At 46.7% G+C, this 27,547-nt stretch overlaps 1 protein-coding gene across 3 annotated transcripts; it reads right to left on the minus strand.

Moving 5' to 3' along the window:
- Positions 1-27,352, minus strand: TIMELESS (timeless circadian regulator). Of its 3 annotated transcripts, none has more exons than XM_032874466.1 (29): positions 27,258-27,352; positions 14,925-15,085; positions 14,622-14,775; positions 14,384-14,498; positions 14,226-14,288; positions 13,623-13,724; positions 13,286-13,441; positions 12,913-13,046; positions 12,627-12,714; positions 11,180-11,356; positions 10,509-10,726; positions 10,159-10,262; positions 9,844-10,013; positions 6,855-6,989; positions 6,605-6,756; positions 5,609-5,706; positions 5,397-5,517; positions 5,081-5,282; positions 4,682-4,827; positions 4,002-4,087; positions 3,798-3,912; positions 3,624-3,706; positions 3,253-3,395; positions 2,913-3,087; positions 2,764-2,832; positions 2,522-2,640; positions 1,341-1,551; positions 1,110-1,214; positions 1-969 (listed from the first exon to the last, which is right to left on the minus strand). In XM_032874466.1, the coding sequence occupies exons 2-29, from the start codon at positions 15,019-15,021 to the stop codon at positions 896-898; spliced, it is 3,612 nt and encodes a 1,203-aa protein (XP_032730357.1). In that variant the 5' UTR covers positions 15,022-15,085; positions 27,258-27,352; the 3' UTR covers positions 1-895. The 3 variants fall into 3 exon arrangements, with proteins under 3 accessions (XP_032730357.1, XP_032730356.1, XP_032730358.1); XM_032874465.1 differs by having other exon boundaries at positions 3,624-3,709; XM_032874467.1 differs by lacking the exon at positions 11,180-11,356 and having other exon boundaries at positions 3,624-3,709.
- Between the last annotated feature and the right edge of the window lie 195 nt (positions 27,353-27,547).

Consider the following 27,547-nt stretch of genomic DNA (forward strand, 5'->3'; position numbering starts at 1 on the left):
CACAGAGACAGAAAGCTGACGGTTTCCAAGAACTGGGAAGGACATGACATTTGCAATATTTATCCATCTCTTTCTTGCCCAGACATTATCCTTTACTCTGGCCCAAGCTGGCAGACTGGCTCTTGCTCCTTTTTGTGGCTCCTGTTTCTTCCTGCTAGATACACTTGTCACACTGAAGATGTACCCTAGACAAAGGATCTGTAGGTGAGAATGTTTTCCTGTCTTCTGTAGGGAAGGCAGGAGAGAAGGGATGGGTGATGGTTTCTTTTAACCCAAAGAGTTAAAAGTTCTTCTTCCAAGAACATAGGTGGAAGGCTGGGGTACTTAGACAGATTGGCACATTAGATCAATGCTGGTGACTTTTAATTTAATTAAACACGTTTAATTTAATACCAAACACATTCGTCATCTAGAGAGTACTGCATCCTAACCCTACCTCAACTGCTGGAATTAGGTTCAATCTGGTGACTAGGGGGTGATCACAGGAAAGAAATGAGGATGGGAGCATCTGGTGCCTTTTAAAACTGGTGCAACCCCCTGTCCCCCATCATGTCACAAAGCTCCCCATCTGGTGTTATGACCCACCTCTAGCAGAAAGCCAAAAGTGTTCCAAGGTGCCTTCTATATGTTACTCACTTCTCCCATTTGCTAAGGGGCGCTGCTAACCCAAAGAAATGGACTCTAAAAGAAGAGGAGTAAGTCTCTGGAGAGCTACTGAGTCAGACTGTTAAAACTGGGAGAAGCAAGGAGTGACTGCAGAGTTGTCCAGTGCTGTTGCCTAAACTTCCTGAACCCCAGATCTGCTTCTGTCTGGTAAGAGAAGTTTCTGGGTCCTGTGTGACTCTCTGAACTCTGACTTAAAAATGGTCTGCCCTTCCCTGAAGCTTCTGGCTCTTCAGTCGCTCTCATCTTCATCCTCAATCTGGAACCGTTTCTTCTTTTGGATTTCTGGAGCTCTCGACTCTGGGCCTAGGGGAATGACAGGGGTGAGAAGAGAGAGTATCTAAATACGTTAAGGGGGAAGAAGGCGGGTAGTGTCGGGTCTTCAGGACTGAGGAGAAGAGTGCTAGGGGTGAGAAGAAAAAGCAGATCCCATTCAGACACCCTACCTTTGGTCCTGCCCTCGCCTTCCTCCTGTTCCTCATCACTGTCTAGCAGCTGACGTTTCCTGGGTGCCATTTTCAGCTGTTCTTTTTCGCCAGCAGGCCCTTCCCCTGAAATGACCATAAGAGGTCTGGAATTAGGGAACCGGGCCCCCAAATATTCTCAAAATACCCTATCAGCCTTCATGGTCAACATGGCTGGTCCATAGTTAGTACCCAACAGGTAAATGGTCTTACCCTCTGGGGACTCCAGGCTGGCTTTCTTTCTTCTGGCTAACAGGAGGGCCCGTACGGCCTGTGCACGATACTCCTTTTGGTGTTCCTCTTCAGGGACAGTAGGTTCTAGTCTTGACTGAAGTTTTCCCTCCTCCTCTGGCTGACTCAAAGAAGCTGCTATCTTCCGGAGCTGGGTAGGACTCAGCTTAGCTGGAATTCTCCAGAAGGTTTCCTACAGGAGCAAAAAAGTTGAAAATGGGAGTGACACGGAAGGAGCAATCTCTAGTTCACCAGATCTTGACATTTTTCATGAGTAAATATGACCCCACATTGGTGGAGATCCACAAAGGTTGTCAATTCTACTTCTCACTTGTTTATCCAATGTATGCACAAAGTCTAACACAATGCCGGAGACATCAGAAGGTTCCCAGTAAATTCAGTTGTTAAGTAAATCAATGAACAAATATCAGGGATCTAAAGGTGAATCAGATACGATCCCTGCTTTCAAGAAACCCACGATCTAGTGGAAGAAAGAACCAACATACTGTAACATGACGGGATTGGGGCTACATCGAGGGAATGAGCAAATCCCAGCTGCCAAAGGTCCTACTTTCACCTCAGCGGGGGAAGGAGTGGTAGGGACTGCTTCTCTGAGGGGACAACTGAACTGACCGTTGAAGGCTGAGTGGAGGTTCAGCCGGAAGATGGGTGATAGGTGAGTGTTGCCTTGTACGTGTGGTTGGAGACCTCCAGTGGAGGGGCTGGCGTGATCAGCTGTTTGGAGGTATGGAAAGTAGTCCAGAACAACGACGGTGAAATGAGGTGTGTGGGTGGCGTGGGTTTGAGGCTGTGAAGGCAGGTTCAGGCTCAGCATGCCCCCCAGAGGCTGTGGACTGTGTCCCGCCAACAGCACAGAACCACCCAGTGCTCTGGACAGGGAAGTGATGTAATCAAAACCGTACTTTAGAAAGATAACTTGGGGGGCAGCATGGAAGGTGGAACAGGGGACTAGGGGATCAGAAAACATGAACAGGACGCCTTGTGCAGGAGCCTCAGTCAGAGGTGACCAGTAAGGAGGTCAGAGATGGCAACTGCAATAAGGAGGAAGAGATGTACAGTTTAAAAAAAGGAGAGAGAGAGAGAGAGAACTGTATAGTAGCAGGAACACACCCCGTAGCTGGAAGTGGAACTGGTGTTTTTACCTGTCCAGAGGCAGGAGGCCGAACCCCTAGCTTGCACAATAGCCGTTGAAACTGCTCATTTTCCATCGCTTCCTCATTTTCTTCTGTCAGCGGCACCAAAGGCACTGCCTGGGAGCAGCCTAGGACGGGGGCAGTGGTCATGTGGTGAGAATCGGAAGCCAGAACCAGTCGTCCACCCCAGGGCCAGGTCTCTGGCAGCCTCCAGTACCCTCAGCCCCGAAAACCATCCTCTATCCGCTCACCATCCTCTTCTCGATCGTCTGCTGCTCGAATCAGACAGTTCTGGAGCCACAGAAGGGGAGCAGAGAAGCCTACGGCAAGGAGGGAAACTTAACATTGGCTCATGCTGCCAACCCCTCCACTGGGACACGTCTCCAGCCCAAGCGCTCACCTTCCTGAGACAGGCTTTGCCCAAGGGCTTCGGTTGAAAGGACTGAGCTACCCTGGGCTTGCCCTGCTTCTGAGTCCTCCTCTTTCTCTTCGCCCTCGTCACTTTCTTCCTCTGGCAGGTTTCCTTCTTCCAGATCCTCCTGGCAAACATCTTTCCGGGACTCCTCTCCGTTAGGCTAAAATTCAGTGGGGGTGGGAATGGAGCGGAGTCATCTGGAAACTGAGGGCACCCAGCCAGAGGAATCTCAGGCTGGAACCGTGCAGGCGAGCAACCGGTGAGGAGCACTTGGGGGGCGGGGGGTGGAGGGGGAGGGCCTGCAGAGCCAGGGAAGGAGCGTTACCGAGCTGGAGGGCGCCAACTTCTTGCGGCGTTTCTTATACAGCTCCCGCCGCTCGGCTACCACTCCCAGAGCCAGCAGCTTGTCTACGATCCGGGCTCGTGAGCGTCTGGCAGTGATATTCTTCATGATATGACCCAGCACATCTACAAAGAGGGAAAGCGTGTTAGAGCAGCAGGGGGAAGGGAGTAGTGAAGGAGAGCAGAGGCCTTTGGAAAGAGGCGAACCTGAGTGAATTACTCACAAATGACACCACAAATAGAGTAAAGGGAAAGAAGGGATGGGATAAGCCTTCCTCGGGACTAGGAGGCAAGGGCAAGACATGGACAGCTTAGCTCCCATCTCAGAGGCTCGGAAGCCGCCCCATCACTTACCATCTGAGTCCTGGAACTCCTCAAAAAGCCGCTGCAGCTCTAGCTCCTGATCTTCCGTCCACAGTACAATATGGGTTCCTTTCCTGCTTAAGGAGGTGTCAGTGGAAGAGTGGGCCCCAGGAGCAAACGGAGGACTCCTTATCTCAATACCCCCCAGAGCATATGAGCCTCTACCTCTGGAAGTCCTTGACGCTGTCAGCCAGTCCCAGCCGTACCAGATGGTGGATGACCTGCTTGCCTGTTCGACGCGTTTTCAGCTGGGCCAAGATGACGTCCACCACATCCTGATCTAAGGGGGAGGGGGAATGAAGCAGTAAAGAGGGGTCCTAGAGCTCCTGCTGCCCACTGCAGAAATCTTCAGATCTCAAGGACTCATACCTTCCACATCCCTATGAGCAAGGTACAATTCCTGAAGCTGGGCCTCCTCCTCTGGGCTCCAAATAGGGGGTCTGCGACCGGAAGATCTAAATGGGGCAAGGAGAAAGTGAGCATGTAGGATGTTGGCTCCAAAAGAGGAGACCAAAGGCCCTCTCCGGTCAGCTCTAAAAGGAACAAGAAGGGCAACGCAGGGAACTCAGAGAAGCCAGCTAGTGGAGGTCTAGTGTGCTTCCTTTCCCTCACTGTCCTTCCACTTAATGAACCCAAAAGTCAAATGAAGAGACTTTCTGAGTTGGGCCTGTGGAAGCAGACGCTGCAGGGGCTGAGCGGATTATGGAAAAAGGAGAGAAGCTGAGCTACAGGAAAAGAGGGCAAACAGTTCCACGAACCCTCATAGTTGCCCAGCACATTTTGGGACAGGGCATATAGGGACTCTCTCCAAAGAGCCAAACCCCACTGACAACTGACTGCCCCCCATGAAGGCAGGTGAAGGAAGGAAACCAGAGCAGAAAGGAGACCAGTCCCATTCCCTCTCGAGTGATCTCAGGGAAAACTTGGGGGCTTGTTTTCTCACCTATGAAAGGGGAAGTCCTACTAGCTGATCTTCGAGCTCCTCCAGCTTTGACACTCTATGCCCGTGTTGCCCACCATTGCCCATCCTTCCCCATCTTCAAGCTCACCCGCCATCCAGAGAGCCATAGCCCTCAGCCATCTCTCGAACCACAGCTGTGTTTTTCCAGAACAGCAGCTCCACAAAGGCTTTCTGGTTGACAGCAGCCAATGCAAAAAACTTGCCCAGGATGTACTTGGCGAAAGTCACCAGCTCCTGGGGGAGAAGGAGGCTGCTCTGAGACCTCTGGCCTCAATATACACACCAAACAGACCTTCTAGGTACTTTTTCTCTACCTGTGCCCAGCTGCCCCTCCTCCCTCAGACTATCTTCCAGTCTCCCTCAATCTGTCTGCCTACCTCCTCACCGTTCTGTCACCTCTCAGCACCCTTTCTCTCCTGAAGACTATCCTTTGTGACCCTATAACTGCCCTAAGCCTCTCGGTCCCCACTGCTTGGGGTGTCCTCACTTGGTAGGCCCCAGCGGCTGGGTCACTAAGCAGTCGGTTGAAGAGGCAGAAGAGCGAGAGCTGGAAAAGCAGTGCTTCCATCTTGAGGTCATGGGCCAAGCGGTGCAGCATCTTGACCAGGCAGTGGTTAGTGTGGGCGCTGTTCTGTCGGTAGCTCCGAAGCAACAGCACATAGGCTCGCACGACAGCTGAGCTCGCAAAACTACACCGAGACAGGGAGGCAGAGCGGGCATCAGCACGAGAGGGGTGCCGCTCACCCTCTCCCCAGCTCTACGATCTCCACCCTGGGGCCCAACTCTGTCTGCTCGGCCCGCACCGTTTGAGGTAGTCCAGGAAATTAAATTCTTTCTCTGACACCTGGACCGCTTGCAGCTCTTCCTCCTCTTCTTCCTCCTCCTCCTCTTCCTCTGCCCCTTGCTCCTCTGGCCCCTGCTGCCCTATAGAAAAAGCGAGGCTTATCAGGTCTCTGTGACGCTGGTTCCAGAGAAGAGAGGGAAGGAAGGGGATGTGAAGAAAGTGGAGACTCACGGGGGAGCGGGGCACCAAGGATTTGTTTCAGCAGCTCGAACTCTTCCTCTGCGGAAATGTCTTGAGAGCCAAACACATCTCCTTCTGGCCATACCTCCCTGAAGCCCAGAGGAAAAAAAAAAAGACCTTCGTTAGGGGGTAGTTGGAGTTATAATTTGAAGTGGGTGAAGGAATTTGGGCTCAGCTCTCATCTGTCACCCAGAAAGAGAATGCAAACTGTTACCTCAAGGATGAAACAAAGACTCTAGGGAAATCAGCCACACTGCAATCCACACCATAAGAACAAAACGCAAGCAATCTAAATGTGTCACAATCAGTTGAACAAATGTACATTTCACACTGCCATTAACAATTATGGCAATATGTCTCATGAGAAACGATGCTCATGATAATACTGAGAAGTAAAAAAATACTATAAAACAGGGCGCCTGGGTGGCTCAGTGGGTTAAGCCGCTGCCTTCGGCTCAGGTCATGATCCCAGGGTCCTGGGATCGAGTCCCGCATCGGGCTCTCTGCTCAGCAGGGAGCCTGCTTCCCTCTCTCTCTCTGCCTGCCTCTCTGTCTACTTGTGATCTCTCTCTGTCAAATAAATAAATAAATCTTAAAAAAAAAAAAAAAATACTATAAAACAGTACATACAATACTTCATTCTTGTCAAGGCAACTGTGTATGTCTATAGATAACACAGAGGGGAAAAAGATGACTCATCAAAATGTTAAAGATGATTACCTTCAGCCAATAGAATTATCTGTATTTTCTCCCCAATTAACTGTGCTTTCTGATATTTCTCAAAAATAAAATGAAAACTAAAAACAGACCCCCCCCAATAAGCCAAATGAAATTGCCCAAGACTCAGTGCTCAGCACAGAGCCCCTGCGCTTCTCATGGGACTTCTCTCTTTGGAAGACAAAGAACCTTGGACCACAATGAAAGCCTCCCTCCGCCCCGCAAAGCCCAGAAGTTGGATCCAGAAGGATGTGGGGGCAGGGCTCTTACCGGGCAGACCTAAGGAGGGCCAGGGCCTGTGGGGCCCGGCCAGCCAGGAGACAGTCTTGGATCCGCACCATGGCTTCTGCCCGCTGCTCTTCCACTGGCACCTCTGAGGCCGCGTCAAAGGGAACCACGGATTCCAAACTGAGCTCTGGATCCTAGAGTGGGGTTAAGGCTATGGGAACAGAGGAGGGAAACCCAGACAGCCTACCAGCACACTACCCTAGGGAAAGGCAGGGTTTCTGCAACTACCCACCTGGGCACAGCACTGAAGCTGCTCGGCCAGGGACAGCCACATAGCCTCTAGTTCCCCTGCACCAGAGGGGACATCTCCAGATGCCAGAGGCCGATCTAGGACCTTCTTTTTCTTCTTTCTCTTCTTTCGTTTGTTCTATGGAGAAAGAACTGTTGTTAGGATGGCTGGAAAGCTAAGGAGATGTTTTCTCATCAATGTCTTCTCCATTCATTCATTCATTCATTCAAGGTCTGAATTAATTAATTCGATAGTCACAGACTGACCATGGTGTGCTATTCATAAGCAATAGGGAAGCAAGAGTGAGCGGTCTATTTCCTTGCCCTTGAGGAGCACACAGTCCAGTGGAGGAGACAGGTGTGTAGACAGGTAAAGTATACTACAGTATGGATAAGACCTAGAGTATGGCTGGGCATAAAATGCCACAGCAAACATAGGAATAGTACTTGACTTATTTATTGGGGTCAGAGATTTCCCCAAAGCAGTGATATCTTAAGCAAGTTTACAGAATGGATTTGCTACAAGGATATGAAATTGTATATGAAAAGGCTTTGTAAAATGCAAAGCCCTATGGAAACATAACCTGTATTTTTTTCTCCTGAAAAGCAGGAAAATGAGTCAACACCCCACCCCTGCTCCCCCAAATCAAAGCTGTGAACCAATTTGGGGCACAAATAGAAGGACTAGGAGGCACTCGAGGTTCACACTCTATTCAAGAAACTCATAACACACCAAAGGTTAGGAACATGAGCTTCAGAGCCCAACAGATGGGGACCTAAGTACTGACACTAGCCACTAGCAAGAACTTGAACAAGCTGCTTCACCACTCTGTGCACGTGTCCTGGCAAGACTGCAAGGATGACATGAAAGCCTTAGCACAGTGTCTGACACACAGTAGATACTCAATAAACAGTAACACCAGGGTGCCTGGGTGGCTCAGTGGGTTAAGCCTCTGCCTTCAGCTCAGGTCATGATCCCGGGGTCCTGGGATCAAGCCCTGCATCAGACTCTCCGCTCAGCAGGGAGTGTGCTTCCCCCTCTCTCTCTTCCTGCCTCTCTGCCTACTTGTGATCTCTCTATCAAATAAATAAAATCTTGAAAAAAAAAAACACAAAAAAACAATAGCACCTAGCGTTTCTGATAATGCAATAGAGCCCTGAATGTAAAAATATCTTTTCTCAAGGTCTCACTGGTACTACTGGCCCTTTTAAGTCCAGTTCTGACCAAATTTTAAGCCATAGCAAATAGAATTACAGGAAGATTTTTACAAAGCAGAGTGCCTGAGTCTGCAGGATACAAATTCATTGAGATTTTCTTCTTGTCTTAGACTTTATCATTTTTTTTTTTCAATCACGGTAAGTGTATTCTTTAATCCTCATCCTTTATTTCCCCCATCCCCCCACCCACCTCCTCTCTGGCAACCATCAGCTTGTTTTCTGTAGTTAAGAGTCTGATTCTTGGTTTGTCAGTCTTTCTCTTTTTTCCTTTGCTCATTTGTTCTGTTTCTTGAATTCCACATATGAGTGAGATCACATGGTATTTGTCTTTCTCTGCTGAATTATTTCACTTAGCATTATACTCTCTAGCTCCATTCATGTTGTTGCAAATGGTGATTTCATTCTTTTTTTTTTTTTTAATTTTATTTATTTATTTGAGAGAGAGTGTGTGAGAGTGGAGAGGTCAGAGGAAGAGCAGACTCCCCGCCAAGCAGGGAGCCCGATGTGGGACTCAATCCCAAGACTCCAGGATCATGACCCAAGCCGAAGGCAGTTGCTCAACCAACTGAGCTACCCAGGTGCCCCGATTTCATTCTTTTTTACAGCTGAATAATATTCCACTATATATATATATATATATATATATATATATATATATACACACACACACACACACACATATATATATATTCCCCCACCCCCGCTCAGCGGGGAGCCTGGTTCTCCCTCTCTCTCTGTCACTCCTCATGCCTGTGCTCACCCATGTGTGTGCTCTGTCAAATAAATAAATAACTGAATCTTTAAAAAAAGGAAAAAAAAACAGTCACATGCTCCATTGACTGAGCCAGGAAGGCACCCCTCATCCAAGGCTTTTAATTTTTTATTTCATTTCAGGCTTTTTTTTTTTTTTTTTAAGATTTTATTTATTTATTTGACAGACAGAGATCACAAATAGGTAGAGAGGCAAGCAGAGAGAGAGGGGGGGAAGCAGGCTTCCCTCGGAGCAGAGATCCTGATGGGGCTCGATCCCAGGACCCTGAGATCACAACTCGAGCCGAAGGCAGAGGCTTAACCCACTGAGCCACCCAGGTGCCCCTCGTTTCAGGCTTATATTATAATACCATCTTAGGGATCTCGGCACTGACATGAGCAGCTTGAGTTAGTCTAACAGTTACTAATACAGAATGAGATTCTAGACCTCCTGGCTTTTTTTTTTTTTAAAGATTTTATTTATTTATTTGATGGGTTGGCAGGGGACAGCACAAGCAGGGGGAACTGTAGGCAGAGGAGAGGCTTCCCCACTGAGCAGGGAGCCCAATGCTGGCCTCAATCCCAGCAACCAGGACCCTGGGATCATGACCCGAGTAGAAGGTAGACACCCAACCAAATGAGCCACCCAGGTACCCCTAGACCTCCTGAGTTTTAACTTAGGGCTCCTTCCATGTCACTACAATGCTTCTGAAGTAGAACCAGGAAAGATCACAGCATAATTACTAAACTTTAAAATTATGAATCCCCAGAATTTATATGCTTTGCACATAATAGGTGTTTCATAAATATTTCCTGTGAATTAAGATATTTACATTACATTGGAGATTAATTTAATGAAAGCAGGAAACTGTATTAGACTCACAGAGGCAACATCAGCAAATCCCTTGCCCTCCTTAGTTCAGAGTAGTTCTCACAGGTCAGCTCAAGTTACAGAAATATGAGGAGAGTTCCCTGTTCTCTGCCCCTCCCTGTGACTCTTTCCACATCCCGGGGCTGTCCAGTACCTGCACAACCAGGTTCCCACGGCTCCGACAGAACCGCTCCAACATCTTGAGGAAGAGGTGAGTGGTTTCCACCAGGTCACGAAGGAAAGAATGTGGCTGGCATCTCTCATCAAACTTTCGGAAGAGTGCCAGGAAGAGTTCTCGGTACTCCATCACATAGAAGATGTTGTCTAGGAATGGGGAAGAGAAAGGAATGGAAGGATTGGTCTGGAAACTTTGAGAAAGAGAGAGACGGATGAAGCTGGAACTGGAAAGAATGAGAATATAGTCAAGAAATGGGCAAGGCCAGGATTAGAGACCGGGCCAGGGTCTTACTCTTGATGATGCGGCTGCTCTCCCTCACAGCCTCGTCTGGGGACATGTCCATCTCATTCACGGTGGCCAGCAGTTCCTGATAGGCCTTCAGCGCCAGGTGCATCCTGGGAGATGAGGTGAAGAGGAAGCATGGAGGACAATTTAGGAAGCTGGCTCGTGGAAACAGTACCACTCCTACCCGTTCCAAAAAATACTTCCATCAAAAACAGTAACCCAGCCTGTCCTTGCTCCCCAGACTAATCACCTTAATCCTGAAACAGCAAGGAAAGTACCACTCAGAATTCAGGCACTCAGATTCCTAGCCTGGCCAAGATGCCCCCCACTTTGACCCCAATTCTTGTCCCACTCACCGACGTGCCCAGGAGGCAGCTTCCTTGCGGTCAGTCAGCATCATCTCATAGTAGTTGGTGAGGTTCTGCTCAATGAAGTGGAAGGTACGGACACTGAGGGTCTCAGAAACCAGGCCTGGCCGGAAGGAGGCAGCTCGGTTGAAGGCCATGAAGAAAGCCAAGGCCCACATGTAGTAGGTCTCGTCATGCTGCTGAGCCTTCTCCCGCAGCAGGTGATCCTGATGTCCAGGAAAAAAAGACCACGTCATGACTCCAGGGCTTCCAACTTTCTCCTCATCTTATAGGATGATGGGATAGACCCTGGACACCACTGTAACAATATTCCAGGATTTGGAATTTCCAGCCCTCTCTTGTTCTCTCCAGGTCTCTCCTCTTCCTCTGGGAATTTCTCTAAGCCTTTTTAAAAAATTTTTTATTTATTTTTTAAATTTCTTTTCAGTGTTCCAAAATTCATTGTTTATGTACCACACCCAGTGTCTAAGCCTTTTTTAAAACAGCCCCAATAACCCACTCCCTCCCAGCATCCTCACCATCTCTCAAGGGCACCCTATACCCCGCCTGACTACTGGTCTACACTCTGGGATCAGCCTCCCATAGGCTCTTCCCCAGGTCCCCTTCTTACCCACCATAGGCCCCATCACCTCTGTGTTCCACCCTTCCCAGGCTCTCACCTTCACTGAGCCCATGAGCCGGTTATAACAGTTCTCTAGGAACTCAGAGCAGAAGTCTCTGAGGAAGAGTCTCACATTGAGGGCAGAGCGGCGCTGAATGGACAGCTCCCGGGCAGCTTGGCGACGTTTAGGCACCCTTCGGGGCTGCTTTCCCAAATCTGAACTGTAGTTTCGGAGCTAGAGGTGTAGGGTGGGGAGGTCAGAATTACTTCCCACCACCACCTTCCCCCTGCAGCTCTTCCCACATTCCCAGTGCTACAATTTCCTCAGAAGAAACTCTTAGGGGTGCCTGGGTGGCTCAGTTGTTAAGTGTCTGCCTTCAGCTCCGGTCATAGTCCCGGGGTCCTGGGACCAAACCCTGCATCAGGCTCCCTGCTTGGCGGATAGCCTGCTTCTCCCTCTTTCACTCCCCTTGCTTGTGTTTCCTCTCCAGCCGTCTCTCCCTCTGTCAAATAAATAAATAGAATCGCTTAAAAAAAAAGAAAGAAAGAAAGGAACTCTTAGAAGGTTTTCTCCCTCTGGTACTAAGTGAAGACATAGATAAAGACAATAAGGCCGGAGGCTCAAAAATTTTTCTCCTATTGTCTCCAACTTTCTTTTTATTTTTTAAGATTCTCTCTCTTTCTTTCTCTTTCCTTCCTTCCTCCCTCCTTTCTTTCTTTGTTTTAAAGATTTTATTTATTTGAGAGAAAGAGAGGGGCGCCTGCGTGGCTCAGTTGTTAAGCGTCTGCCTTCGGCTCAGGCTCATGGGATCGAGTCCCACATCGGGCTCCCTGCTCATTGGGAAGCCTGCTTCTCTCTCTTCCACTCCCCCTGCTTGTGTTCCCTCTCTCACTGTGTCTCTGTCATATAAATAATAAATAAAAACAAAATAATTTAAAAAAAGAGAGAGAGAGAAAGAGCACACGTGCACGAGCAGGGGGAGGAGCAGAGGGAAATGGACAAGCGGGACCCCTGGGATCATGACCTGACACTTAATGGACTGAGCCACCCAGATGCCCCCCAAACTTTTTTTTTTTTGGAGACAGAGAAAGAGAGAAAGAGTGCACATGTGAACAAGCAGGGAGGAGGGCCAGAGGGAAGGGGAGAAGCAGACTCCACGCTGAGCAGGGAACCCAATGAAGCACTTGATCTCAAGACCCTGAGATCATGACCTGAGCCAAAGGCAGACATTTCACTGACTGAACCACCCAGGCATCCCTGTCTCCAACTTTCCAAGCCCAAGAACAAAGTCGGTTTACTTCCAGAGATGCTTGCTTACCTTTATTTCTTTTGTATGATTTTATTTTTAAGTAATCTCTACACCAACATGGGGCTCGAACTCACAGCCCCGAGATCAAGAGCTGCATGCCCCACCGATGGAGGCAGCCAGGCGGCTCCCTCACTTACCTTCCTTAGGGACCCTCAGCTCCACAGTGTTCCCACCCCACATGAGGAGCACACTCACGTTGTGGAGACCTTTGTGAAAGATGAGGTCCCTCTCCCCAATGGATTTCAAGCCTTGGACAATGTAGGAGCCCCCAAATCGAGAATGCCTGCAGTAAAAACAATAGTCCAGGGTGATTCCTCAATTCTCTGGAAGCTTTATCCCCATTCTCTCTCATCAGCACATCACAGCATATTATGACTCCAAAATGTTATCTGGTCATCACTATCTTAGCCTTTGGCCCAAGCCCTCAGACTTCCACACTGAAGGGCTGGGGACAGAGAGAGGGCACCTCCCTGACACTCACCTGTTGCCTCGCTGAAGGGCTCGAGTCTTCTTTTCTGCCATCTCTCGCTGCCGTAACACCTCCAGTTCTGCCACATCCGTGCTCCGCTCCTGCGCTAAGCGTCCCTGTCCTACTCCCGCCAGCTGTTCAGGGTTCTAGATTCAGAACAGAGAGGAAGAGTCAGAAGGACAGTCATTCCTTATTCTAGGTTCAGTCCTGCTGGGAACAGAAGAGGTGAATGAAATAGAACTGTTGAAGGTATCCCATACTCAAGACATGGTCACCTATCCCCCACCTGCTCCCAGATAATTCAGTCACTGTTTCAAGAGTAAGTCTGGCTACACAGCAGAAAGTACATGGGTGAAGGGACTAGGGAAATAAGACAGGTTCTCACCTGGTCACGAAACATAAGGGAGACAATCTCTAGCACATGCAGGCTCCACTGTTGCTCAGCGGGCGAGCTGGCCAGAAAGAGAAGCAGGTCATCCAGACCACTGAGGTGAATTGCCCAGAGAAGCTGGTCATGGACACTGGCATCATCGTCGATTCTCTGGGGAGTGAGTGATAAGGGGAGGAAGACAAGTCATTTGGTTTCACTGCCCTGCCTTGAGGTTCTCCAACTCATTTCTTGACCAAGGGTCCCCCCCTAACTTATCAGAGGGCAGAAAAGCAAAAAAGGGCAGCTCACCTTAACCAAGCATAAGAAGGCATACAACCCAAGACCCTCTCACCTTCTCCTGATCGAGGTCAGTAGGAACATGGAGAATATTTCTGACCAGCAGCAGGATCCGTTCAATCAGCAAGTTATCTTCCTCTTGCCGCTCCTCCCAGCCCTAGTCAGATGGATGGTTAGAGGCAAAGACTCCCTGTGGAAGGCAGGCAGCATCTACCCTGGCTAAAGGGCAGAAGCCCAGAGAAGAACCAGGATTAAGGGAGAGAAGAGGGGTGCCTGGGTGGCTCAGTGGGTTAAGCCTCTGCCTTTGACTCAGGTCATGGTCTCAGGGTCCTGGGATTGAGACCCGCATCAGGCTCTCTGCTCAGCAGGGAGCCTGCTTCCCCCACTCTCTCTGCCTGTTTCTCTGCCTACTTGTGATCTGTCTCTCTGTGTCAAATAAATAAATAAAATCTTTAAAAAAAAAAGGGGAGGGGATAAAAGAGTACAAGCAGTCCTGAGGCAGCCAGAGACAATGGACGGGACCATGTATTGCAAGGACTAGGACCATATCTCCAAACTCCACTGTCCTGACAATGACCAGCCAGCCTGGTGCTCTGCCTGGAGGAGGAGCAAGGCACTAAGAGTCCCCTGGGATCCTGGGCGGTGGACCCTCACTCACCAGCTGCAGCAGCTTATACAAAGTTTCACTGAGGACTCCAAAAGCCTTCTCACTGGCAAAGGCCTATAAAATAGGGGAATGGACCTTAAGTGGTACCCACCCTCCCTTTCCCTACCTCCCCCAACTTTGGACCCAGGGGCCCTGAAGGAGAACCTCACCTCTTTGTAGGCCTGCAAGTGAGCTAACACCTGCAGAAAATGGCACCGGAAGCTAGGCTCCTTGGGCACACTGCCAAAACAGAGCAAGGCTGGTTGTGTCAAGTTCACCATCAGCCTGGGGAGACCATGAAGGAAGGAGATGTTGTTCAGTTTCCTCACTGGGGTCAAACGCCGAAATCTATCAGCTCAAACGCCAAAGGCTGGCACATCATAAAATGGAAAAAGCTGGGGAACCAACCTGATAACAGCATCAAAAAGAGGCTTGTCCTGGCGGTGCTGGGTAAGCATGGGTAGAAGGTCACTCTGCAGGATCTGAGCTGCCCCCAGCTGTCGCCGCACATCGCGAGTGTCATCCTCATGCCTCAAGTATCGGATCAAATCCTTCACACTCTCTTCAGGGACAGAATAAACATTTACAAGAACCCTGGAAGAAGCTCCATCCCGGCCCCCAGGCTACCCATACCCACAACTGGAGAAATTCTACCGACCTCTGCAATTCAAGCAAGGTTTTTTACACCTGTTTCCTCAAAAAGGCACTCACCTAAGCAATCTGGTTCCTTGTGGTAAGTGTCTCCCTCTAAGTACCCAAGGGCACTACACGTGGCTAGAAGTTCACAGTTCATCATGTACAAGTCCATACACCAGTGGAGCAGCCAAGAGAGACAGATGGTAGGTGGAGACAGGACTCAGCAAGGAGGAGGCCTGTAGAGACAGGGAAAGGTAACACATGGAGGGTCCTCTCCACGAAAGGGAGAGGGGAACAGAAGAGGACCCTAATGCTCAGAGTATTCTGAACAAGGTCCTCAAATGCTTCCCTTTTGTCAAAACTACCAAAAGTCTTATGCCTAGTTCCAGGGAAAGCTTAAACTAAGGCTTCCACCTCATCAAAACCAAGGAGACCCCAAGCCTAAGAATTAAGCATCTGCTCCATACTCTAACTTGGATCTAAAACTATGGAAACAGTCTGTTTCAGAGTCAAGGTAATATATAGAAAGAAGGGATGGTCAGAGAAGGGCATCAACCCTGACACTTTCAACCTCAGCGAGCTCCGTAGCCTTCTGGAGGAAGGGTGGGGCAGGGTGGAATGAGCTTCCCTCTCCTTTAAGGCCCCTCCACCTGCCACAGACCCTCCACACACCCTGTCACAGCTCTGTGTACCACAAGGGCTAAGAAACACAATGATTCTACTTAGGATCTGACATTCCTAGGAGTCCAGAGGCTTCTGAGACACTGGGGATGCAGAGAGAAAGTTCCTTCACCATCCTCCCCAAAGTTACTCTTAAATTCTGGGGATCTTAGTAGAAGCTAGTGTCTAACAGAATAGGTATGGAAAAGAACTAAACAGAAACTGGTTCTCAGAAGAACCATCTTCCTTTTCTAAAGCTTGTCCCTTTTGATTAAGATCCCTAAACCCTCATCAGGTAATCAAGTAGGTGGAGATCCTGAATCTTGGATGTTTCAGAACCTGACCCTAATAATGCAGACACACGCACACACATTATATTCACTAACCTGTTCCTGTGGAAAACTGGGAATGTCCTCAGTCTTGTCCCCTTGGCGTATTCAGCTACACTGTTCTCAGGCCTTGGCAGCTTCCTCTCAAAAGACCTTTCCCTGTTCCAAATAGCTACCTCTAGTCCCTGACTCCACCCCTATTCCCCAAGAGTAAATGGGTAGTGTCCAAAGGACTAAGGTTTAATGCCTGATGTTATCTCCTTGCATTTATGTAATTGGTCTGCTTCTCTAGGCTACGTGTTACCCTTCTACCCACACACAGTGCTAATCTACTTTCTGAACTCTCAGCCCAGCAAGAGTGAGCCTATAAAACACTGAAGGACCAGAAGTCTGAAGGGAGACTTCTGTTCAGTGCCTTCTCTCATGGGACCTGTAGCTCCTCAGACCTGGACTCCAGTGCGGTAGGTGCAGTGTGTGGGATCTCTGATTCTCCCCTGAGACACATCCAGCTTTTTCAGATAGGTCACTGGTGTGTTTACTTACGTATACACGCGCGTGCGCGCGCACACACACAGACTGCACACTTCCCTGTCTACTCTCTCTAAGTGGCAGCCTAGGGAGCTGACAAAAACAAATAGAAGAGTCTATAAAGATGCTAAGTCAGCACATCCTCCTCGAAATAAGAGCCAGCATCACACTCTGGTACTGAAAGGTGTGACAGGATAAAGCCTTCTAACAACAGAGACAAAGCCATGTCTGGGAGGCTCTAAGACATAACCTCATACAGTTCTAGCTCCCCTTCCCCTATATCTTTGTAGACTGTAGACCAATGTGATGTAAAGATTCAGTATTTGTAAAATTGTCCCCAACAGAGTACTCAGACGTCTGCTTTCAACACTTTACCTGAAAGGCAAAAATAGCGAGCTAGTAACAGCTACCTGTTACTTGGCTATCGAACTAAGAAGGGGAGGGGAAAGGAGATGGGAAAGGAGCAGTCCTTGCAGACTTGAGATGGAAGAGGTTATGTAAGAGACCCAGGACTGCAGGTTCTAATCCCCCGCAGGTTTGTTTTTATCCCCCCTTGCAGTTCTGACAAAACCAGAGAGCAACAGGCAAAGCAGAGGAAAAAATGGGTCAGATGACCTAATGGAAAGCTCTCTGGTCATGAAGCAAGCTGTCAGTGTTGGGCCTGTCCATTAGCACTGGAATCAAACGGTTCTCTTATGCATTTCAGCCATTCTGGGTGGAAACGCGCTATTAGAAAATCATCCAGAGACAGAAAACTTAAATAGCTCACTCTTCATTCATTTAACTAGAAACTACTCACTTTGTCTGGTCTCATCTTCCTCTCCTAGACCACTTATACTCTGTCTTATTCTCCTTTACTAAATGTTGGCTTATGGATTTCTGAATGCACTCAATGTCTTTCATTTAAGAATCATTGGGTAGGGACGCCTGGGTGCCTTAGTCAGTTAAGCCGCTGCCTTCGGCTCAGGTCATGATCCCAGGGTCTTGGGATTGAGTCCCGCATTGGGCTCCTTGCTCAGCAGGGAGCCTGCTTCTCTCTCTGCCTCTGCCTGCCTCTCTGCCTGTTTGTGTGCTCTCTCTCTCTCTCTGATAAATAAATAGATAAAATCTTAAAATTAAAAAAAAAAGAATCATTGGGTAAAAACTAACACAAAGAAAAGTATAAGGGTCACAGGGTGGGGTCAGGGTCCTGGCTTCTCTTCCTCCCTCTCTGTTCTTCACCAAGGCAGAGTCACAGAAAGGATGCTGTGACAGCCATGGAGGTGCCCGCTTGGAGATTTCTCATCAAGAAAGAGCTTGTCAGGAAGCCTGGGTGGCTCAGTCGCTAAGTGTCTGCTTTCAGCTCAGGTCGTGATCCCAGGGTTCTGGGATCCAGCCGCACATTTGGCTCCTTGCTCAACAGGGAGCCTGCTTCTCCCTTTGCCTGCCACTCACCCTGCTTGCGCGCTCTCTCTCTCTGACAAAGAAATAAAATCTTAAAAAAAAAAAAAAAAGAGAAAGAGAGAGCTTATCATTCAGCTGCAAAGAACGTGGCTTGCTGACAGCACCTCCAGGATCCACTCCAGCTCTGCGCTTCCTGGGCAGCCCCTCAGTGAATGATAAGCACAGGGGTCCTCAGGCCCAACAAGGACCCCTCTACCAGTCAGTCCTTGCTTCTGAGTTTCTCCCTGGCTTGGCCAAGACTGGCCAATCAGCTCTGTGGGCTGAGCCTCTTGCTGCCCTCCAACTTGCTCCCGCCTTGATCTATCACAGCACTCCTCACTCCACTCAGCGCCTGCTCCCCAGAGGAGCTGAACTGACAGACGCCTACCCCACTTCCATTACATGGTTACTGTATTGTGAGAAGCCTGTTAAGTTATATCACAGCACATTGTAAACGCAGATGAATACAAAGTTAAAATAAAAATCAGTGGTTCCCAAGCCTCATGATTTCATGTACCAGTGTATGTCCCCCCCAAACTGGAGAACCCATCTTCACTGGTAAGGATAATAAAGATAGGGATATTAAAAACAAAACAAAACAAAACACTTTTTAAAAGCCCTACTACATCTACTTACACCAGTGTTTCATAAAAGAAAAACAGCTTAACACACACACAAAAAGTAGATATTATATAATCCCAGCTATGCCCTTTCCTTTAAGGTACATAAACAAGTCTTTATGAAAAACTCCCTACATTGATTGTCCTTCTTTTTCTCATTTGACTTCAGACTGATAGAAATGTTATTACAGACCAGTACTGTTCTGCTCACTGGCACTTAGGCATCATTGATTTATATATTTATATAATAAAAGACAGGGTACCCGAGTGGCTCAGTTGGTTAGGGCACGGCCTTTGGCTCAGGTCGTAATCCCAGAGTCCTGGGACTGGGTCCCCCGCATCAGGCTCCCAACTCTGTGGGGAGTCTGCTTCTCCCTCTGACCTTCTCCCTTCTCATGCTCTCTCTCTCTCAAATAAATAAATAAATAAAATCTTTAAAAATAAAATAAAAGTCATAAAACAGCCCAACAAAAGGAAAGTTCCCTGAGGACAAGGTTTCATTTTACTGTTTATTGCTGTACCCCTCAAAGCCGAGAACATGCCTAGAGTGAGCATGTTACATATTTGCTGAATGAATTAATTTTGAATTAACGGATTATCCTGGGTCATAACCTCTGAACCAGTGAGCCCATTTTGGAGATTATAACCCAAGAAAACAATTCGAAAAAGAGAGGAAAACAAAAATAATACCTCTTCCTAGAACATTTTAGTTTATAAAAATGTTTTCATAGCTTTATTACACTTTGAACCTCACAACAGTCCTAAGTGATAGATACAATCATTTCCATTTTACAGATGAAGAAACAGGCTCAGAGAGAATGAACACTTCAGGAAGATGTTTATAGATGAGTTATCTTTAATGGTGAAGGCTTGGAAACAAGTCAGATATCCTAACCCTGAGGAACAGCTAGGAAAACTTGATAATTTCAATAAACAATATGTCATGTAAGTAAAAACTAACTGCACACTAAAATTCAAAAGTTTATATTAAAAAATGGCACATATGGGCCGTCTCGGGGGCGAGGGGCTGACTCTTGATTTTGGGTCAAGTCATGATCTTGGGGTCTTGGGACTGAGCCGTGTGTCAGGCTCCCTGCTCAGTGGGGAGTCTGCTTGTGATTCTCCCTCTCTCTCTGCGCCCCACTCATTCAACCCACTTGTGCTCACATGTGCTCTAATAAACAACCCCCCCCCCTTTTTTTTAGATTTTATTTATTTGTCAGACAGAGAAAGAGAGCAAGCACAAGCAGGGGGAGCGACCGGCAGAGGGAGAAGTAGGCTCCTTGCTGAGCAAGGAACCTGATGCAGGACTCAATCCCAGGACCCTGGGATCATGACCTGAGCTGAAGGCAGATGCTTAACCAACTGAGCCACACAGGTGTCCCAATAAATAAAATCTTAAAAAAAAAAAAAAAAAAAAAGCTTAATTCTGATGCACAGACGAGAGAGTGGGATTTCCTATAGTTACCCACACCCCCAATCCTTTCCTCCTACAAAGAAGGAAAAGGAGAAACCACATGAGCTATTTCCAGGCTTGGGCAGAATAAACACAAGTCTGTAATTTCTCTTTGTTCTAAAATAAGAGCATTTTATTACACTTCCTGGATTTTCTGCTTTGAAAACAATTCTTCCCATGTTGCCTCTTTCACTCACAACAGAGGCAAAACGGGAAAACCATCCATTCTCGTTTGCCAAAGAACCAATAGAAAAGAAAGAAATTCCTTTTTTCCCCCCTATCAATAAACTCTTGGATAGGTTGTTTGTTTGTTTTGTGAAATGCAGCGGTTTCTGAACTGTTGGATTTCATAGACGAGTCTTTATTTTTTTTTTTTTTTAGGGTGACTAACATAAGGTTGCATACTTCACATTTTGTAACTTAAGGACACTTACACACACACATATTGCTTACTCTAAAATGGTTCAGCTGCTGTGGAAAATAGGCAATTCCTCAAAATGTTAAACACAGAGTTATCCTAAGACCCAGCAATTCCACTCTTAGGTATTTATCTGAGAGAAATAAAAAGTACGTCCACACAAAAACGTGTACATGAATGTTCATAGCAGCATTATTTATACTAGTCACAATGTGGGGAAGAACCCAAATGTCCATCAGCTGATGAGTAGATTTTGTGAAATGCAGGGATAAACAAGAAGTGGCATATGTATACAGTAGATATTTGGCAACAAAAAGAAACAAAGAGCTGATGCATGGTACAACAGGGATGAAACTGGAGAATGTTATTTTCAGTGAAAGAAGCCAAACACAAAAGGTTACATACTTTATGTTCCATTTATATGAAATGTCCAGAATAGGCAAAAGCATAGAGACACAAAGTAGATTAGTGGTTGCCAGCACCTGGGAGAAGGAGAGATGGAATACAGCTGGTACAAAGTTTCTTTAGGGGGTGATGAAAACACTCTAATGTTAGTGCTATTGGTTCTACAACTCTGCGAACTGTACCCTCTGCATGGGTGAATTTTATGGTCTGTCATATGTCAATATAAATATGTCATATATATATGTCATATGACATATATATGTCACATATATGACATTTATATGACATATATGTCATATATATGACATTTATATGACATATATATGACATATTTATACGTCAATATAAATATATCAATATAAAACTGTTATGAGAAAATCCCATGCAATTACTATATATCCTATTTTCCATTTAAACATTAAAAAACAACAACAACAACTAAGAATAAAATCTCAGGATAAAATACAGTCCATTGGGTGCCTGGGTGGCTCAGCTGGTTAAGCAACTACCTTCAGCTCAGGTCATGATCCAGGAATCCCGGGATGGATCCTCGCATCTGGCTCCTAGCTCTGCGGAGAGTCTGCTTCTCCCTCTGACCTTCTCCTCTCTTACAGTCTCTCTCCCTCTCTCTCTCTCTCTCAAATAAATAAATAAAATCTTTAGAAAAATACAGTCCATTAAATTTGATAAACTAGAATTTATGAAAAAACTAACTATATTTTACTTTCACAGTTCATCAGAGACAGATGGGAACCTTGTCAAACACCTTAGAGCCAGCAGACCTGGACATTTAAAGGGATGTTAGTTACTTTTCCCACTCACCTAAGTACCAAGTGGTTCAGAGGAAGCACTATTCCTCTGAAACATACTTGCATACTTGTAGGCCTCAAAATTTAAGACCCAAATAAAAGCAAAGGATAAAATATTAAATACATGTACTACTGAAAATAGAAAATTAACTCACTTCTTGAAAACAAAGTAAAGCCAAACAAAAAACTCTGCCCCAAACCAACTCTAAGAACCAGCTCTGAGAATCATTACTATGAACAGAATGACATTTGGCATTTGGATTCCAGTTCTGACCAGTACTAAATTAGTGATCTTGAGTTTGTGGTTTAACCTAAACCTCAATTTCCTTATCAGTCTACCGAGAAGATAAACAGGGATATTTAAATGCGATCATGTATGGAAAGCAGTGCTTCTCAGAGCATGGCATACAGACCACTGCTGGTCCACAGTCAGTCTGCATCAAGTATAGACATGAAGAGTAAGCATTTAGAACATCTTACAGGGGCGCCTGGGTGGCTCAGTGGGTTAAGCCTCTGCTTAGGTCAAGTCATGATCTCAGGGTCCTGGGATAGAGCCCCGCATTGCATTCTCTGCTCAGTGGGGAGCCTGCTTCTCCACCTCTCTCTCTGCCTGCCTCTCTGCCTGCTTGTGATCTCTGTCAAATAAATAAATAAAATCTTAACAACAACAACAAAAGAACATCTTACATTAAGTGTTAATGTTTGTTGAATCTAATAATTTTTTAAAAGATGCATTTCTTGGGGCGCCTGGGTGGCTTAGTGGGTTAAAGCCTCTGCCTTCGGCTCAGGTCATGATTCCAGGGACCTGGGATCGAGCCCCACATCTGGCTCTCTGCTCGGCAGGGAGCCTGTTTCTTCCTCCTCCTCTCTCTCTCTCTGCCTGCCTCTCTGCCTACTTGTGATCTCTATCTGTCAAATAAATAAATAAAATAAAAGATGCATTTCTTTATTTGAGAGAGAAAGAGAGGGCAGGGATGGGCAGAGGGAGAGTCCTATGCAAACTGCACTGAGCACAGAGCCCAACATGGGACTCGATCCCATGACCCTGAGACCATGACCCAACCTGAAACCAAGAGTCAGCCGCTCAACCAACTGCGCCACCCAGGCTCCCCTTGAATCTAATAATTTTTAAAACTCTATATAATTCTGTATTTTTTTTCCATGTTATTTTTCTAGTAATTTAATTTAGTTCAGGTCCTGAGTATCTCTAGATTAGATTACTCAACTGCTTCCTAACCTAACCTCTTTCCCTGCCTTAGTTAAGTCTTTTCATAATATGGTTACCAGATTTGACCATATAACCACCCTACCTAAAACCCTTCAATGGATACATAAGAAACTTCATAATGATTATCTCTGGGGAAATTGGGGGGCAGATGTCTGGGGTAGGAGAAATATTTATCTCATCTGTCTTTCACTTTAGCACTATTTGAATTGTTTATCATTAGTAATTAAATAGTTCCAGTGTTTTACAAAAGCGTTTTTAGAAAAGTACTTTATATGTCAATTCTAACTCAGTAAAGGTGGAGGTGGAGAAGAAAGAAAGAAAAGTACTAATTTTTAACACCTTCGTGGGGGTGGGGGGGGAACCTACTTGGTCCTTTACCAAGATAGTTTGAGAAGCACTGATTGATACCAGGCATTTAACTGAATGCTGAGCACAAAGTAGAACTCTCAAAATGTTCATTTCCTCTCTGCCTATTGGACTCTATAATCAGCCACTAAATGCATATGATGAGCCTCCAAAGAGAAAAGGTGCTAAAGAAACTTAAGAAATGTAGTTGCAGAAATAGAACCCGCCTAACAGAAAAGGAATAATATAAAAGACAAGTCAGGATAAGATCTAAGGAAGTGACACTGAAAAAAATATTCTGAAAAACTAGGGTTCTTTTCAGGTGAAAGTGGTCAAGGAGGTTTGGTCAGAGGAAATGTGACTGGATTGGGGCCTTCTAAGGTGCCACAGTATCCAGGCAGCTAAGAGGAGGTGGGGAGTTTAGGCCGAGAATGACCAGAGCAAAGGCCAAGAGGGAACCACTGTGGGTAACTGAAACTGAAAGGACAGCAGTAGAAAAGGGGGTTGGAACTGACTTTATGGGACAACCTTGTCTTTGTCTACCAATTCAAGGATTTAAACAAAAACCAAGAAGTCATTGAAGATTTTTGAGCTGAAAAACAAAATGATCACACTGGGGTCACACAGGCAGTATCACATAACCTGGTAGTGTGTATCACTACATATCATTCTCTACAAGGGCTCAGTCTTTTTCCTTTCATTGCATTCAACCCTGCAAAAGATCCCAACCTCAGATCAGCCCAACCATCCACTTCCCAGACTCTTGAACTTAGGTCTGGACTCACACTTGCTGAAGAAAACCAAATCCTACAGAATAATACACAATTACTGTGTACTCTCCAGCCTGACCACAGCCCTCAGCCTGGCCCAGCCAATCTTTTTTAGTGTTCCTAGGCCACTTCCTCTTCTCTTTCCCAAGGAACAACTGTTTCTAGCTTTCACCATTATCCTCAAGTCCCTCTACTCCACTGCTTCCCAGACATTTTAGCTGGTGTGTCTGCCCCCTTCCTCTGAGGAACAACTCAGTCCGTCATCAGACAAGGAAGAACTCTTTCAACTTTCTCCACCCAAGCCTAAAAAACGTACATATTTCAAATACCCACCCAGACTTCTTTGCTTCTAATCTAAGCCCTCCATTTGTGATTTATCAATCACTTGTGTCCCTTAGTTGGTTGTTCCTCATTTCTTTCTTTCTTTTTTTTTTTTTTAAGATTTTGTCTTTTGCAGGGTGGCTGGGTGGCTCAGTCATTAAGTGTCTGCCTTCAGCTCAGGTCATGATCCCAGTATCCTGGGATCAGGTCCTGCATCAGGCTCCCTGTTCAGCGGGAAGCCTGCTTCTCCCTCTTTAGCTCCCCCATGCTTGTGTTCCCTCTCTCACTGTCTCTCTCTGTCAAAATAAATAAATAAAATCTCAAGAAAGAAAAAGAAAATAAAAGAAAGAAATGAGGGAAGAAAGAAAGGCGAATATGTAGGAAGGAAGATTTTTATTTTTTTAAGTAATCTTTACACCCAACATGGGACTCAAACTCACCACACTGAGATCAAGAGTCTATCAACTGAGCCAGCCAGGTGCCCCAGTTGTTCCTCATTTCTCATTTGTTTCCGATCTTCTTTATATTGGCCCATATAAGTTGCTCGAAGCCCTTCCATCTCAGGGAGGAAAAAACCCAACATAAAACAAAACCTTTCCTTGATGCCATAAGCTACTCTCCTTCTCAAGCACAGATGGTCATAGGCCTTGGTCTTCAGTTCTCTTCCAGTCTTATTCTACATAGCCTCTTTGGGCAAACTCATCCATTCTCACATCTTCAACTACCATCTCTGAGTCATTAGCCAGCAAATCTCTACTCTTGCCATACTGAGGTCCTATGGTGTCAATCTCACATTCCACTAATGAACAACATTCTCCATCTTTATGTCTCACTGATACCTCACATTAAACCTGACCAAAATGGAATGTCTTCCCCCTAAATTTGTCTCTACTTCTATTCTGGATCTCTTTAGGGACTGACACTCTCTACTCGGTCATTCACGTAGGAAAGCTAGGTGTCATCCTAGATACCCCAAGTCATTAACTCAGGCTAATTCTACTTCCTTAACCTCTGCTATCCAACCCCTATAAACCCCCACTGCTACTGCCTTTGTTCAGACCCTGAATATCTCTAGCTTAGGCTACTCAACCACTTCCTAACCTCCTTTTCTGCTTCCAGTCTTGTTCCCTTAAATCTATTCACAAAATGGTTACTGGATTTGGCCATACAACTATAACTACCCTGCTTAAAACCCTTCAATGGATACATAAGAAACTTCATGGTGATTGTTTCTGGGGAGAATGGTGGGGGCTACAACAGAAGAAAATATTTACCTTTCACTTTAGTACTATTTGAATTATTTACCACAGCATGCACTACAAAACCGAAGTTTCAGGAGCTTCAAATGCCTACAATACAAGGTCCTTGGTAATCTCCCCTGCTGGTTTTTAAGCTGCTCTCTCAAGTTACTCTTCTGTCCTAAATGCGCTAGAGTCTATCCTTTCATCTTTTAAGTTTCAGCCCAAATGGTACTTCCTCCCAACTTTTCCATACGGAAGAGACCTCTCTCTCCTGTGTCTACTTTGTGCTGTAAATATACTTCCATCATGATATCTACAGATCATGTTATATGTCATACTTAAACAGATAGTTTGAAATGTCTGTCTCCCTCCCTTAGCCTTAGATTCCCTGAGGGCATGAAGTATTTCTTACTCATCTCTGAATTTTCAGAGTCTAGTTACAGAATCCGAACTTACAGGGGGTGGGGCTTGGACAAGTGTTTTGAAAGTGCTTACCGGTGATTCTAACTCAATCTCCTATTAATAACTGATCTAAATTATAAACTCCTTGAGATCAGGAATCATTGTGACCAGCACAATGTGAATGATCAAGAAATGGTTTTTAAACTGGAATGGAAGCAGACAAGTCCTGAAATTGAGGGAGGAAGGCTTGGAACTGGAGATTTGGAGGAATCAGAATACAAGGTGTGTGAAACTGCGGCAATAAATAAGTTTACTCAAGAGGGTCCAAAGTGAGACGAGTTAGGGAGCCAGTGCAGACTTGTCACCCAGTAACTGCAGAGGACTCATTTACATGTGTTTCTCCATCTAGACTGTTGAGTTCCTTAAGGTCAGGAACTCTATCCTGTTCATCTCTGTCCACCTGTCACTGAGCACAGTGCACAGCTTAGAACTTCTTACTGGACGGTATCAGTGACACTAACAGAAGAAGGTACAATACTTCCAGAACACAAAGTTAGAAGTGACTACTTTGGCCAGGGCAGTGGGGGGCCAGAAATAGACGTTTTCAGAGGGACAAATAAGTTCAGTCCTGAAAGAGAAGTTCATTTGGCAGAGAAGTAGTTCAAGTGGAGGGAAGAGCAGGAGCTTAAGGCATGAAGGACCACACGGCAGATACACCCCTTCCATGTAGCTGGGATTCGAGTGCATGACACAGGAAAAATGTGGGCGCTTCAGAAAATTAGTCTGAGAGGATCAGACTGTGAAGGGCCACGGAGGCCACCAAAGGATTTAAACCTGACTGTGGGGGGCCAGAGGGGAGTTTTAAATTTAATCTGAAACGACCAGATTGACTTTGTAAAAAGGCAACTAACTAGTGGCAGCACGAAGGGCAAAGTAAAGAACCAAGACTCGAGGGAAGGAGCTTCATTAGTAGCTGACAGCCCAGCTCACAAACCCAAGCAAGAGCTGTATCCTCCTTATGTCTCTCACCCGAGAGAAAGGAGCTAAAGAAACGAGAAATCCATTCTATAAACACCCAAGATTTAAGTCAAGCGAATTTCGATTTCCGACTCCTGCTTGGCGAGCTGCATTTGTTTCTTCGGGTCTGAACAGGATGGAAAGTTCCAAAGTGGAAACGCCCGGGAACCTTCTGTTCTTCCTGAGGGGTTCCACGCCATCCATCCCATCATAGTCGCACCACTGCACGAGGACCGGCTATACACCCGAGCGCGGGGTGAACGCCGCGGCACCTACTGGAACTCGGGGTGGAAAATTGCGCGTGCGCGCCTACCGCGCAAGCCCCTCCCCATGCCTTGAAAGCCGGTGGCGGGAAACCTTCCGCAGCACCTCTCGAAGGTGCCCCCGCGGCTCTGAAAGGACGTTGTCCGCTAGAGCCCTCTCTCCCACACACTCACCCGTTCCCGGCCGGTCCTCAGGATCCCTGCGGAGCCAGCGGCCCTCAGGGGCCCGGCCGAAGCCTTTCCCGCCACCCTACCCGGCGAGACCAGTCCCCGCCTGCGCGGAGAGTGGGGCGGGCGAGCCGGGCTGGTCCATGTAACCCCAACCGAGCCGCGGGGTGGGGGGGGATGGTGGTGGTGGTGATGAAGTAAGGAAAAGGGAAGAGAGTACAAGTACTGTTTGATCTGAGTTGATCCCCTATGGTGAGCTAAGAACCACAGCGCTATAAATTTTCTGCTAAGATAAT

Source organism: Lontra canadensis, unplaced genomic scaffold, assembly GCF_010015895.1.
Source record: "Lontra canadensis isolate GAN:19392208 unplaced genomic scaffold, GSC_riverotter_1.0 scaffold53, whole genome shotgun sequence".
Classification (NCBI taxonomy): domain Eukaryota; kingdom Metazoa; phylum Chordata; class Mammalia; order Carnivora; family Mustelidae; genus Lontra; species Lontra canadensis.